This window comes from Pelecanus crispus, chromosome 3 (assembly GCF_030463565.1).
Source record: "Pelecanus crispus isolate bPelCri1 chromosome 3, bPelCri1.pri, whole genome shotgun sequence".
Classification (NCBI taxonomy): Eukaryota; Metazoa; Chordata; class Aves; order Pelecaniformes; family Pelecanidae; genus Pelecanus; species Pelecanus crispus.
The window spans coordinates 40,736,319-40,751,859 of NC_134645.1; the positions used below are offsets into that span (position 1 = coordinate 40,736,319).

At 34.5% G+C, this 15,541-nt stretch overlaps 1 protein-coding gene across 1 annotated transcript in view; it reads right to left on the reverse strand.

The window, feature by feature from the left end:
* The window catches only part of LRPPRC (leucine rich pentatricopeptide repeat containing), a gene marked incomplete at its 5' end in the record, with an annotated part of 95,396 nt that overhangs the window by 44,435 nt on the left and 35,420 nt on the right, over positions 1-15,541 (reverse strand). Inside the window, 8 exon segments of the mRNA XM_075707684.1 lie at positions 7,751-7,955; positions 9,578-9,663; positions 11,088-11,218; positions 12,426-12,539; positions 13,256-13,309; positions 13,657-13,734; positions 13,947-14,053; positions 15,174-15,231. Coding sequence (XP_075563799.1) covers positions 7,751-7,955; positions 9,578-9,663; positions 11,088-11,218; positions 12,426-12,539; positions 13,256-13,309; positions 13,657-13,734; positions 13,947-14,053; positions 15,174-15,231 — 833 coding nt within the window.

Consider the following 15,541-nt stretch of genomic DNA (forward strand, 5'->3'; position numbering starts at 1 on the left):
GTGACAAAACCCCAATTCCATGGAAATTTCAGTTTATATTTAAGAGTTCTATTTTTCTCATTAATAAGTAATATTGGGCACATTATATTACCTCCAAATGTCTCTGTTTAGACATTTTCAATTTTTAAGCTCTTTACAATTTTTCCACAGCATTTTTATTTCAGTATAGATCTCCAGAGTTAACTAAGTTAACCACAGCTCTTTAGATTGCTTTACTTGTTTTATGCCTTAACAGACTAGCTATGAATAATCTGTTGATTTCCATTTTGTCACAATTGAAGGGCTAGCACTTTTCCATTCCCTATAAAGGTCAGAATCCAATGTGCATTTTCTGCAATAAAAGTGTAATTTTTGCAATTAATTCAACACTATATAAACATACCAAAATGTATTTCATGCTGGCCTATCCATGTCACACAGAGCCATGGCACTAGTATATATCGATGGTACTGGTAAACTAGCGCATAAGATGCTGACTTCCTTAAATGCACTTATTCAGGTGCTTTTGAGCAGCAAGTAACAAATACAATATTTCCATTGTTGTTATCTCAATCCTTTGCTGACTTTTTTCCCCCCTGTGTATGCAGTATTAACATCTTCAGAAGTATACACAATTAGAATGCAAAACTGAAAAGCCATAAACCCAATCAGATCTGGAACTTAAAATAACAACAAATATAAATTAATATTCTATCTACACTGTGCAACTAACAGAACTAAACCATCTGCTGCAGACCCTTTTTCAAAGGATTACAATCTAAATCTAAAAAAATAAACCAAAACCAACAGAGGACAACCACTGAAACACTGGTAAAACAATATGTGTAGCTATTCTTTGAAGGGGAAGGTTTAAACTGAAATTGAAACAAACCAAGACGACGCACGCAAAATGTATTAAGTAGCCAAACAGTCACAGTGAATAAGTGCATTTTAGATTTCAAAAGGCTTATCAAAAGAGGGTGGTGGAAGTGGGCAAGGTGAAAAATAAATAAATAAATCACTTAACAGCTGAAGGCCATAATAAAACTGACGTGAAATAATGATTTTGCATTCGTGAATCAACTTTATTATTGATCAACTGAACCTTCACAAATTAAGAAATTACTGTTAAAACAAGCCAAATTCAGATATCCTCTCCTCACGCTGCATTTCTTATGCAGCACAAATTTTGCTTTTTCAAAGAATGAACTGCCTACTATATACTACTACCTTCATCTAGGCTAATATTTTAAAAATTTTAAGAGTAAAACACGGAAGAAGAATTAATACTGGCATTCTGAAAATGAACCTAAGATGATGGATTTCTACCTTATCCCCCTTACCGAGCCCTGTTTACAGTGCATCTTCTGGCACCCCATGGAGTCATTTGAATTTTTGTCATTTGGGGTGAAGACTAAATTACAGGTTAATTTCAAAACTGCAAGTAGATGTTGCAGGCTAGATTACTGTCATAAAAGAGAAATACTATGGTAGTTACCACAGACAGATATAAAGCTTTATATAATCAGTATTTTTCTCCTGCTTTAGATGCAAGTTCAGTTAACGTTAAAAAAAACCAGTTTTACAGAAAACTACTCAATTTCTAAGGAGGCACAACAACATTTATACATTCAAATTAAAGTTTTCAGTGATAAATCTAGCTGTTCAGATTGATGCTCAAACAGCCATAGTATTGTCTCGGCTATATTCCTAAAGGATTAAAGTGACTGGGTTTAGGTCAAAGCTATCAATAAATGAATGAATAATTGGAATGTCATTCAAACAGGAACATTAAGAGTTTTGTAGTCTCTAAATGTATACTTCTGAAGGCATTAATACTGTATACGCAGAGAAAAAAGACAGCAAAGAACTGAGATAACAAAAATGAAAATATTGTACTTGTTACTGGTACTTACTGCTCAAAGGCACCTGAGTAAGTCTGCATTTAAGGAGGCCAGTATCTTACACACTAATTTACTAGACTGTTGTTTTGAATCTATAGAAATCTGATGTATTTGTTCTGTTGCATTCAAGCAACCAACCAGTCATCCACAGTTTACTAGAGAATTGTGTTCATAAAACAGAGAAGTGATAAAACTGGCAACAACCAGCTATAAAACAATAGAAGGTATAGAAGTTCAGCCTCCACAAATAGCTTGTACTACTACTGCAAAGAAAAAAAACCCATCAAGCTTATGCTTGTACTTGAGTTAATATGATTTATCCAACAACCTGCACTATTTCTTAATTGTCACAAACTGCAGTTAATTCCAAGTAAGTACCAGCAACTACTTTTGCAAACAGTTTTTACAATTCTGTTAGAAAAGCCCAATGAAAATTAGGAACTTACTGTAGGCTTCAAATTTCGAGTACAGGAAACATTTTAATGTGTTTCTTGTTATAACTCACTAACTTAAAGAAAGAACTGCACAAAAAAAGATTTCCCACATTTTAAGAAAATGCTATTTAGACATAATGATTTTAAGCTAACAGCTGTACATTTGAAAGTATTTGGCAGTCTTTAAATACGAACTTATGCATCGAACACACTTTTATCTTCCCAAAGGATCCTTACTACACTACTACATTAGAAGCCTGGTCCAAAATGACTATCTAATTAATATGGATCGAGTCAAAAAAGAAATAAAGCCCATATACTCATAGCCATGTTGGAAAAGTCTGATTTTCAGTGTCAGTCTGGACAGAAGAGTATTACAAATGTGAACACAGATGATCCATGCTTCATTTTGAGTTGGCCAGATACTACAGCTTTAAGTCACTCACAAATATTATCTGTTCAGGGCTAATACCTGTTCCACTTAGAGATTAGGTGTATTTTTCCCTCTCATTGAAACTTGTTCTTTTAAAAAAAGAACATATACTATTATTTTTGAATGACAGAGCCTCAGTTACCACTGTATGATGCTTGGCCCTTATGTATTCCTGGAAGAGTCCTACTGTGGCATTATTTTTCAACTAAATTGATGCTAGGGTTAAGACATCGTAAGTTTTTGGATTCATTTGGTTTCTGTTTAGGATGTCTATGAAGTTCAAGACACCATGGGCACAATCTTCCAAAATATTTGCGTGGGCAATTTTACTCACATAAAGCTACCTGAAGAGACGAAATCACTCAGATGTCTGAGTGTTTGCAGAACACACTCTGTAGCAGGACTGGCTGTAACGTGCATGGATGTAACAGCCCCCTTCAATTTGAACAAGCCACTCCCCTCTTGCTTCAAGAATGTAGCACTAAATCTAACCCTTTTACTTGTAATAAACAACTTTCCCAACCAGAGAGTCTGGCTGATAAAAATAAGACTCCAAATATTGATTTTAATTGGAATGAAGTGCTGCAACATTATGCATAAAGCTTTAGTGAAGTGGCAATTTACCTAAGGGGTTTACTGATTGAAAAGCTCTCAAACCTGAAATCACCAGAGAGGTAGAAAGAAAAAAGGGACTCTCTGGGGTGGGGGTGGAGGGTAGACTGGTAAAACAAATCCCTCTCTACAAATCTGAAACAGATGTTAGTGTAGAGGGAAGTCAATTCAGCAAGGTACAATCAGCTTTACAAAAATTATTCTGTTAAAAGAGAACGGGCTCTTGAAAGAGCTAAATGTTTTTCTGTTCATTTGCTATACTAAGGAATCTTCAAGGAGACTGGTGTTGCAATTACAACTAATCCTCCCCAAAAAATTAACTGTGTTGAAGGCTTTGTAATTTCCCTAGGTACAATTTAGCTGTCACTTACTTTAAAATTTACTCAAACATGCGTTCCGAACAGCACTAACTTCACATGTCAAGTGCTTTCCAGCCAATTGAGTCTAAACTGGAAGTCGGTGTTAAACAACTGAATGATTAGACAAGATAGCTCATTTCCCTGCTCTTTTGTTCAGAATAAAATGCCACATTTACATTATCAGACTCAACAGGATTTTCTGACAGAGGGAGAAAAAACCCTAGTGAACACTGTCCGTACCAAGCACATGAAGCCTGTCATTTACCAATCATCCTTCAAAGAGCAATAGCCATGAATGTAACTTAATTACGACCCAATGATCCTTGACAAAAAATCATCTTATCACTGTCCTGTCCCCATAGGGCAAATGAGACACTTTTGTCCTTTGGCACTGATGATGCTAAATTCCTAATTGCAATAATGGAGTAAGAGAGCCAAACATCCCTAATTTCATAGCAATACGTACAGAGTTTTAATACAAATATTTGAAATAAAGCCGCTAAAAATTAGAAAAACCTCTCCGCACTAGAGATATCTTTTCCCCAACTAAAAATATCACCGAATTTAAAAAGATGCCTATTTTTAAAAGTAAATTTAAAAGTCAGTTAACTTGCATGTGCTACAGAATCATCTCAAACAAAATTACAGGTGAATTTAACTCCGTGAAAACAACAGAAGAAAAATTGTCCAGGCACTGGATTCACACTGTATCTGCTACATAATAAACGAAACAAAATGGGTTTATATAAGATTAATCAAAAACCAGCACACAATGCTTTACTGGACAATGCTGTATAAAAATACAGTGACCATTTTTAAAGAAACACAATCCAGCTATAGCCTTTTGATCATTTAAAATACAGATATTAACTACTTACATTGACTGACTTAAAACTACAAAGTATTTTGTTCATACAGTCTGTAGCATAATGTTTTCATAGTTCACCTGCAAATTTTCTTCCCCCTGCTTAAGAGCACTTCTGATATAGGGAATTAGTAAATTTCAAACCTGAAGATGTTTTGTTTTGTTTCTTTTCTCAGAGGTGATATTATTCAAGGACAGCAGAAACAAACTTATGTTAATGAAAAGACAGGAACCACATCAAGTTTTTAAAATGTGCATTATTTTTGGTTGTACGAAAGTTGGCTTATGCAGCTTTCTTAGAAGAAGAAAAAAAAAATCATCCGTAGTTACTGTATCTGTTAATTTATGATCCTTTAAATAGGTGTTATCAAAGTATCATATAGCACAGGAGCATGTTAGCTTTACAAACATCTTCAGTTTTATAAAATGGCTCGTGTTCAAACAGGTTTCCCCTGACAGTTGGTAGAGAAGGTAAAAGCCAAAACTACAATCCTTAAGAAATCGTAAGAAATTTTACGTGGTGTAGGTAACACAACCTTTTCCAATTATTATCAGCTGGAAGAACCAGTTCAAAAATATGACATGTTTTAAGAAAAAGTACAAGCTCTTCACATTCTTGCAGCTTTTAAAAACTAAGATTTTTGTCATACTGTCCAAGGCAGGTTTATCACCTTGAATAACAGACCAAGATTCCACATGTGGACTGTCTCAATTTTTAATGTGATTTCACCGTCTTGAGAAACTGTTCAGAGTCATAAATAAAGATCATACAATTAAAAGCAGGGGGGTGGTTCCCCTTACATTTACTCTGGGTAAAAAAAAACCAACAACCCCACAAGATAGTATGAGTGCTCTCTCTAGTTACTTCAGTTAAATATTTCTCAAAATATTAAAGGTAAAATGTCCATTCTACTAGAATATTAGATTTTGTTAGTTTTGTCAAGTTATACTCTTCATCATCAACAGTTTTTTTCTTTTCCATGCTCTGCTGCAAATTGTCACTTTTAACATGCACTAGGACTTAACAAGAATTTCATAACATTCAGGACTGGGTACAGAGAAGAGGGGTAGATGAAAACATTTTACACCCACATTTGTTGAAATCTTCAAAAACAAATCACAGATTCCTTTACAAGCAATTAAAAAGTTTGAAATAAATTAAGAACACAAAACACTAGCACAACCACTGCTGTGCAACATTAAAAAATATCCCAGAGCTAATTTCAGAGGCATGCTGACAACCTGCAGCTAAATGACAGCATTTCAGCATGATACTTGAGCTGTAGGATGGTAAATAGTAAGCACTACTGCTGAAAGAAGTGACTAACACTTATTTCAGTCACTCATAACTTTCAAAAACTCTTAGCATCTCCAAGACAAAAAAAAAAAAAAAAGAGCAGTTATTCCTCCCAAGCAAATTATTTGGAAAAAGCTTCCCCTTTCTGTTCTAACATTGGAGAGGAAGCAAGTCTTTCCACCCATAAGGCAGTAAAAAAACCCTAGGAAATTAGCTTACTTTGTACTGTATTTATATATACAAAATGTATTGAGTTATACAGGTGAGTACCAATGACTTGCAGCCAGAGAGGTCCACAGTATGGAATTACTTTCTCCTTTAAAAATCTAGTCTCATCAAAAGTCCCTTTATTAAAAAAAAACAAACCAACTTTTTAGAAAGTTCTATGAAACATTTACAATTCAAAAGAATGTGGAATCAAACTAAAGTAACACTCTTTACTGTCCCCCTTTGCATCCACACATGATCACATCTTTATTTATATCATCATATACTACTTCTCAAGTGAAAATAACCCAAGTAGCACCATGTACAACCTGCATGTCAATGTACATAAAGCAATTACGTAAAATGCAGCTGCTCTTACTGCACACTGCAAAGCATATCAGATATTTTTCCGACACATTAGTTACATATGATTGCAGTTGAATTACTTTCATAAACATCTGCCCTGTCTTGTGATGTAACCAACGCAGTGTTGCTGACTGAAGAGATGTACATTATATTCTTAACGGTTGACCACTACACTAAAATACTATTTTTTAGAAGAGAATGTCCTGCATCTACCAAGAGTTACATCTTTTTGACAAGAATTTTGAATACAGAAAACATTATATAGACCTTGCATACCCAGAATACTTACAAGAACTAAAAAACTCTACACGTTAACAGAAACATTAGTATGCATCTTTGAGGCTGACTTACATGATACTATGAAAAATTCACTTATTTCATAGGTATTATATTTAAGCCAACAACATTTCATATACAAGAACCAAACCGCAAGAAATTGATCCATCACTCTCTAGCTGCAAGAGATTAAAATCCAGCAGCTACATAAATAAGAAAAAGATAAAAGGATTGTGCATATGGTAAAAGAAGTGAAAAGGTACTCTTGGTTCAATTTCAGTACGAAATTGTTATATAGTTCACACATACATTTACTCCAATATCCTACACCTCATAATGAAAATTTATGCAAAGGAACATGATACATGGAATTACAGATACATCCTGCCAGAATGAATGTATGAACTTCCTTTTCCATATTAAATGGTATTAAAAGTATATGGGGGGGGAGGGGGGGGGGTAGAATTACAATAGACAAACCAGACAATACTTTCTTCGAATTCTAATTTACAGCAACATAGCCGTCTACTGGAAATAACATCAAATTATTTGAATTATGTGAATTCAAAATATTTCAGTGTTCAACAACCACCCTTCACCTCACCTGAGGTGTTTTGGATGGCACAAAGTAACACTGTTTTGATGGGAAAACACATACTATTTAACCACAAGAGCTGAGAATATAGCTATCATGCTCTGAATAGCTATCTTGTCAAACAGACTTTAGAACCAACTAATTCATAAGCATATTCCAGTACACAGCCACTTCATGTGTTGTTCCCAGAGATCATGATGTGATGTATAACTGATGAAAACACTTAGGTAACTTAAGAAAACATATTCGTTCATTACTATTCCTAGATCACTTATGTATTATATGTGCGTGCATGTGTGCATGTTTACGTGCATGAGCACTTTCAAACATGAATGTGCAGCTGTGTATAGCATACACAGGTCATGTAACACAAATAAATATCATATCATAACTTATTTCATCTAGAGCCCAAACACAGCTTACTTTTCAAGGTGAACTGTAATCAGAGGGGAATAAAGGACAGCAGTTTCTGCCAACCCCAGGTTCACAATGGTCTCATGTAATCGATTCACTGTTTCAACTTCACCTCGCATGGCAGCGGCATTAAGAATGCGGAAAAAAGATGCAACTGTTCTGTCTGAGATAGGAACATCCTTCTCTTTCATCTCCGTTAGAATGTTAATAGCATCTACAATGAAACAACACAAAAGACCCTTAGGTAATTTCATGTAGGGAAAACAAACTGCTATTAAAACAGCATTTCAAACCCAGCAGGAATGTAAATTCTGGCATATAATGCCGATTTCAAGTTAATTACTACTTGCATTTCTAAACGAGACTACAATTATAAATCCACAATAGCATGGTTTTATCATTTTGCTGCAACTTTGACTACAAATTATAGACAGGAACTGTGTGCCCACTCTGCACCACATAACCCTGTATAGTCTGCCCTATAGCTGCAAGATTCTACTAAATGGATGCTTTTATCGTTCAATGCTAACATCTGCTAAATCACTCCATTGTTTCTTCAGCAGATGGCTTGTCACGAGGCCAGATAATAAAGATATGTTTACACTGTATATACAGCCAGACTAATGGTCTGATACCGATAGGGCCTGTTTGCTGTGTCGATACTAATTAGCCAAGGAGAGCCAATGAAAGCTTTCTAACAGACTGCATGTTAAAACATTAGGTTCATTAAGCTTCATTAGTAAGGCAGAAACAAACATTTCGGTATATGGAATAAGTGCATTCTTACGATGTTCTTAATTATTGCATAGACAGAATTTTTTGACCACTTTACATTTGGCTACATTTATGAATCATTTTATTTTCTGAGGGACATTTATGCTCTTAAAAGCAAGCTAATCTTTTCAAACTGCTTTAAGGTAGAGGTGGTATTGATCTGATTTATTATGATTTGGATAACATCAGCTTTGTTTATTATTTTTCTAACAGTAAGCCTAATAAGAGGCCAAGACAAATTTCAAAGACAGATCTTACAAGAAAAAAAATTACATTCGCTTTATTTTATTGTACAGTGTTTTATATAAAACCTTAACATTTTGTGTCTAGGCTTGGACCACGCTTTTATGGTGTTAAGCCTTCTACAAAAATCATAGAACTTGATATTCACAATCACCTTTTAAAGCTGCTGATAGTCTAGAGTTCTTTTAAAGATCAAATCATCTAAATTACAGAATTATATTAGACTAAATTACAGAAATTAAAAAGCTAACAGTTTAATGCAAACATCTAGAAATACAAAATAGGCAGTTTGCAGAACACTCATTAAAAGCCAAGATTTCCAGGCAGCTTGACAGACTGACTCTAAAATTCAATAACAAACACATAAAAGAACACTAACAGAAAAATACATACTTTATAAAAAGTTAAATGATTTTTTGCAGTACTTGGCTCTTATGAGAAGGTTATGTTTATAGGTTTTATGTTCAGCCTTCAGACCTTCTTAAGCAAAAACAAAGCCATTAGTCTAGGCACATACGCAATTTGTGCCATAAGTCATGATCTTCAAACTCAATCCAAACAGCAATGCTAATAAAAACTAGCTGCAGAAATGCAAAAAGCACTGGGCTGTGCAAATGTAAATGACAAGCTTGCCAATCCATTAAAACTAATGGCCTGCACTGTCCAAGTATCTCTGGTTGAATTCACATGCAAATTTGTATGCAAAATGTTCAAGCACTTTTCAGGACATGATATACCATTAATATCAACTCACATTTTTTTCTTGAGGCAAGATACCTTTATTATATAGTAGAAACACAATGAAAGTAAATGGATTACCTTCTAGTCTACCATGCTTTCCTAAGACTTCTACCAGTGCTACGTACTTTCCAGTGTCAAGAGCAACAGGTGAATTCTTAGGGAAGCTAGAAATTAAAACATTAAGAATTGTATCAACAGAAGTTCACATTTTATGGATTCAGCTTAAAGGTTTATTTTTAAAACTACATAACAAAACAACAGCATTGAGAGCTAAAAGTTACAATAAGTATTAAAGGAAAAATCTGATAGACTTTAAAAGACGCACTATTAAAATGTGTTTTTAAAATATTTTCTACACACCTTCCCACCCCCAAAACGCAGCAGTTGTATACGAGTCAAATGGCTTAGTTATTTGGTAGTTATCGCATAAAATAGGGTATTTCCCAGAAGCCTGGGAAAAAAACTAAAGTCTACATGGCTGGGCCAGGGCTATATTCTTTTTGATAAAGAACATGAAACTATTCGCCTACAGTAAAAAGTTAAGAGCTACTATTTTCAAGTTTCTGCTATGTATTTGTTTTCTTTTTTCTGAAAGTTTTAAAATTAATTCCTTCTTTGTTGTTTCTTTTTGTAGCAATTCAAAGAGTCACTTCTTAGCAATATTATCCTACACTTGAGGCAGATCAGTAAAAATGTGCTACTGCAATGAAGCTCCACTAGAAGAGTCAATTTTACTTCATGCAAGCTCACTATGGGGATTGTGCAATAGTGGTAGTACAGCCAAAACCAAAAGACTACCGTTATTTGCAGAGTGGCAAATTTCTTGATATTCATGGCTCAATCATTTCACATAATTTCCAAACACCAGCAAGGTGTAATGATCACCTACCTGATAACCTACTGTAAAAACAAAGCAAATACTTTGTGAGTGCATATGAGAGAACCTGAAAGTAACACATAACTTGTTCTATATTCACTGCAGCGTCAGACTGAAAGGAAGCTTTCAAGAGAAAAAAGGAAGGGGCTAATAGAAGGATGATCTGTAAAAATTTGCTGCAGGATAAGTCATGCATAGCACTTTTTTGTTGGGAGCTAATTTTCACGGCCAAAATAGAAAACTCTGAAAATAAAAATTTAAAGTGGAATGTTTGTTCACAGTCTTAAAACCATGTCACTCAGAAACATTGCTATTCTAAAGAAAATTTAAGTGCAGCATATTCTAAACACATTCTAGGTGCTACTCTGACACACAATACAGGTACTTTTTTCCCTTAATTTAAGCCAAACTTCAATTTAGACACTATGTATGTTTTAAAAAAAAAAACAGATCTTACCTAGCAATTTGCCTTAAAAAAAAAAAAAAAAGATAATTACTGACCATACAAAGTAGCTGCTTCTGATGTTCAATCACACAAAGCAAATTTTTTGTTTCAAAAAACCCCACCCTTGACTATTTTAAATGCACATACATTGGTGGGGAAAACTAATTAAAAATGGATGAGGGGGTTAACACTCAACCTACTTAATTCAACAAGGTCTGTGTATCAGCATAAATCTCTGTGACATGTTTCAGTGCCGGTGTACTTACACTTTTTCTTTCAGGTTCATTGCCTCTTCTACATTATCATGTCGACAGCACAAATTTATTAAGGCTGCATAGCCACCGACAACCATGTCCGGTTCGTATTTGGCTTTCACTTCAAGGGCTTTTTGCATATTCTAAAAAAGGAACAAAGCAAAGATGTGAACTAGAGGAAAAGTCAGTATGACATTATGATTCTTATATGTTCAGTGTGCAGTTACATGACTGCTTTAGTGCTTTCAGTAGTATAAGATCACATTTGAAAGCACAGTGCTGTAATGCTTTAGCAAATTAAGAGTGAAAGTTATTTTGCAGAAATTAGTATTTTTCTAACACACCTTTTAGATTAACTTGACAGTAGATTTCTAAATAAATTTTCTTGCTTTACGTTTATATTTCTACCATGTTTTAAGAGTTGTTTTTTTTTTAATCCAGACAGACACCATAAACATGATTAACCCAAATTCTAAAATAGTTCTTATTTATTTGGAATTCATAACAATTTTCACCTGGTACACTGCCAAACACATAACAAAACTACTTTCTGAAGAATAAGAAACTACTTAACGATCCCATAGAACGCTTATTTTTTTTATACATTCCTATTCATACATTTGACCACTTTGAACTTACAACGGTGTTTGCTTCTAGTCTTATTTCATATGCAAAATTGTAGAGACAGACAGCTAAGAATCACTCTTTCTAAACTGTATTCTTAGCAACAGAGAATATGGTGCTATCATCTGCATGACTGTTACTGTTCCTATATATACAGCTTTATAGGCAGGATCATACTGAACAAGAAACTGAATAGAAGTGTGGTGATACCCCACAAATTACAGACACACACTAAATGAATGTAAACTACAGCTGGACGCCTGCCGAATGAAGGCAAGAGACCCTTTATCTCAGAAGAGCTTTCCTCCTGCAGGAAAATGGAATTTCAATCCCTGCATTAACAACCTAGTAATATTTGAATTGCAAATGACTAGCGCATGTATCAGTTGCTTGACAATCTAGATATAAGAGACCGGAGCCATGGCTTGAAAGGACATTTGGCATGTATGTTAAACCTATCACAGCTGTTACTATCATTCACTTTGCAGATTATTGTAAACAAACTTCAGCAACCCCAAAACATGCCATTCAAGGTGTTGCTGAAATTAGTTAACCTTTTGATTTAATTGCTTTTTGCACTTATGTTTGATTTATAAGCATCAAACCATGAAACCTCAAGCACTGCACTTGTCTTTGCTTAACTATGTCTTTCCATAATACAGTCATTTATGTCCCTTTAAAAATATAGCTATGTGTTTCCAATTATCTCTGCATTGCTTAAGATACCTCTTCTTCACAAAGAGCATGTATGAGTTGTTTCAAGACATCTGTAATAGGCTGGTTTTCAGCTTTTCGCTTTTCTAGTTTCTTCTCCAAAGCAGACACGTCAGATTTAGCACTCTAAATGGAGGTAACAGAAAGAATGTCAATTGCAAAAACACCCTTCCCTGAACAACTTGTCGGATCACTTTAATAAAAGACAGACAAAATAATCCTCTTCTTTCATACTACAAGAAATTTTTTAATCATTTAAGGTGCTTTTATCTGTTTAAACACTACATACTAATTGAAGAGTTGAGTCAGAATACAGTAAAAAAAAACCATTAAGTAGCATATCTACAAAGGTCAACATTACTATTTCTCTCATACTCAGTTCTTTACGTTCGGGGAAGTAGGGAATAGAAGCCTGTTTCTTTTTCCATCTCCATTCCGCTCCGATCAGGGATATAAAGACTTGACACTCCACCATTAGAAGCAGTATGGATTTATATGGTTCCTGCCACTCAAGTGGATCACTGTAATTTACAAGCATGAATTAAGCCTCACACCACCACTGTTGACTAACTAGAACTTTTAAAAAAATATTTACCAGACAGGGAAACTGAGGCATGAAACCTCAGCCAACTCCAAGGTCAAGTATCAGGGTTAAGTGAAAATCTGGATAGCCTGTACTCCTACTCTGGAAAGTAACCTCTGAACTTCAAATGGTAGATTTAAATAACATTAATATACTTCCATGGTCTGAAAGCTAGTGATTACACTTCATCTAAAACCCATATCCAAACGTTGTTATTATTACAGTAAGAACAAGCATAGCTATCTGTGAATTTACTTACTTCTGGAATGTTGTCGGCAGACGGGGATTTTTTAAGAGACAGTAACCTTGCATCCTAAAATGCAGTAAGACAAAGATATCACTAATCCCCACAAAAAGTTCAATCTTCCAGTAAGCCTATCATACTAAAAATGTTCAAGTTAATTATATAATTGCAATGTTCAAAAAAGCTGTATTCTGCAGCATTATTACATTGACTTGAAAATGCACTTATTAAATGTATCCCTCAAAAACTTTCACATATGAAATGAAAACAGCTTCAACAGTGAAAAATCATGGAAAGGTTAAGAGGCTTACATATAATCACTGCATAAACATATTTATTTTGCAAAGGAGAATATATTCACAGAGTACAGATACTCCATTTTTTAGCTTCAAAGTAATTGCTATAGAACAACAGACCTTAATTAATTCAGGAACTTGAGAGGAGTCCAGCAGTCTGCAAATGCCGCTGTAGTGGGTTGTAGGGATAACTATATTCTGTACCAAGAGGTGGGGAAAAAATTATATGAGTTTTGAAACACAACCAAACTGAAATTTGTCTAACAGAAATTATCTCAGACGTAATTCAAGTCTCCAGCTCTTGCATGTCATTGAGAAGTGGTCTGGTTGTACTTAAAAGCAGCAATTTCAAATCTAATAGATACATGTCAGGCAGGACAGGCATTATGTAGCAAAAAATGAAATGGTACCATCTTCTTCAGCTGATGGAAGTATTGTCTCAAACGCTCCTCCTTGGCCTGTACCTCTGAGTCACTCATGCTGTCAATCAAGTGATAAAGAAAATAGCCAACAGCTTCTGTGGAAAAAAACAAGAGAAAGCATTCCACTAAAATTACCGAGACTGTCATGTTATCAAGATTAATTTATAAGAAATCATTTTGGTGTGAGATGTCACCCTGATGAGAGGCTCTGAAATGGCAACAATGATCACTGAGGCATAGAGATTATGTGGTTTGGGAGCACATATCTAACTGGTGAGTGAAAGGAATATTAATTATTTTCAGACCTAGTGACAGCTTTTCAGTACAGAATCTTACTTCAATCTATTTTTTTCCACTACTGTGTGACAGAAGTGGTACTGCCCAAGGCCTTCCCCCCCTCTCCTGCCCACTACCCCAAATAGTTGCCACAAATATTTTGTCATCGCTCAAAAGAAAAAACAGATTTCTAACACTTTGCATATTTATTCTGTACATTTTACCACCCATTATATTCCATTACCCAGCTACATTAAGTATTGTAATATTAATATAAAAACATAAAAGATATTTTAACCATTAGATCAACTAATACTGAAGAAGTTGCCTATCAGCCAATGAAAATCAAGATTAACAGATTTTAACAAACAGTGCTGAGTTTCTTATCTATGCAAGTGTAAAAATACATGGGGCCCTGTAGCAGAGAATAGGAAGAGCATCAATTATTGTTTTCCCAAAGGTTAGCTTTCCCCATACCCTTGTTAGCTTGTCCCTCTGGCCCCGACAGGAGGAAAAAAAAAACCCTGTTTTTTTAAAAAAACAGATTATACAAAAAAGTATACTTATTTCAAAGTACTTTTAAGTACCATTTTGCTTCACAAAATCAGAAGAGCTAAGAAAGGTAAAACTAGGTTGAAAAACTGCCTTCTTTTAAGTATTTAAGCAGTGATACTATGCTCATTTTAAATCTCTATTTTGGTCAATAAATTTAGAAAAATAAATCATTGTCAGCAAATTTGTTTATAATTCTAAAAAAAGATCTCATGGATCTCACAAAATATGCTCTGATTATTCGAATCAGGATTTTATCCAACATGTTTTCAAATTTCACTTTCAAAAAGAAGCAATCAGTGTTTACTGTTGTAATCCCTCAAACCCATCATTACACAGAAGAACGGATTTGTGGATAAGTTACAATCATAGAAATTGAAACTCTACCAGTTGGTCCTGGAGGCGTCAGGCAATAACGTTCATCCTTGTACAACAGTTCTGTTATCTGGTAAGACAGAATAATCGTACATTGCAGCCAAAAGAAGCAAGGAAGGACAAATAGTATCTGAAATTGAATTCTCAAAATAATAAAGTATTTCTCTGTTAAAGCATTATTCTTTACCACATCATAGTAATTCCCTAAGAAATATGAGGAAGGGGGTTTTTTTGTAAATAATAGGTTTTTCTTAAAAAAATATTGCAAACAGAAATGCTTTCTGAGGCATGGCAGAAAGACAGACACTCTAGTAATCTGTTTATGTATCATTCTACAGAAAGTTAGGTATTGTAAGACATTGCTTAAAGCAAATATTATC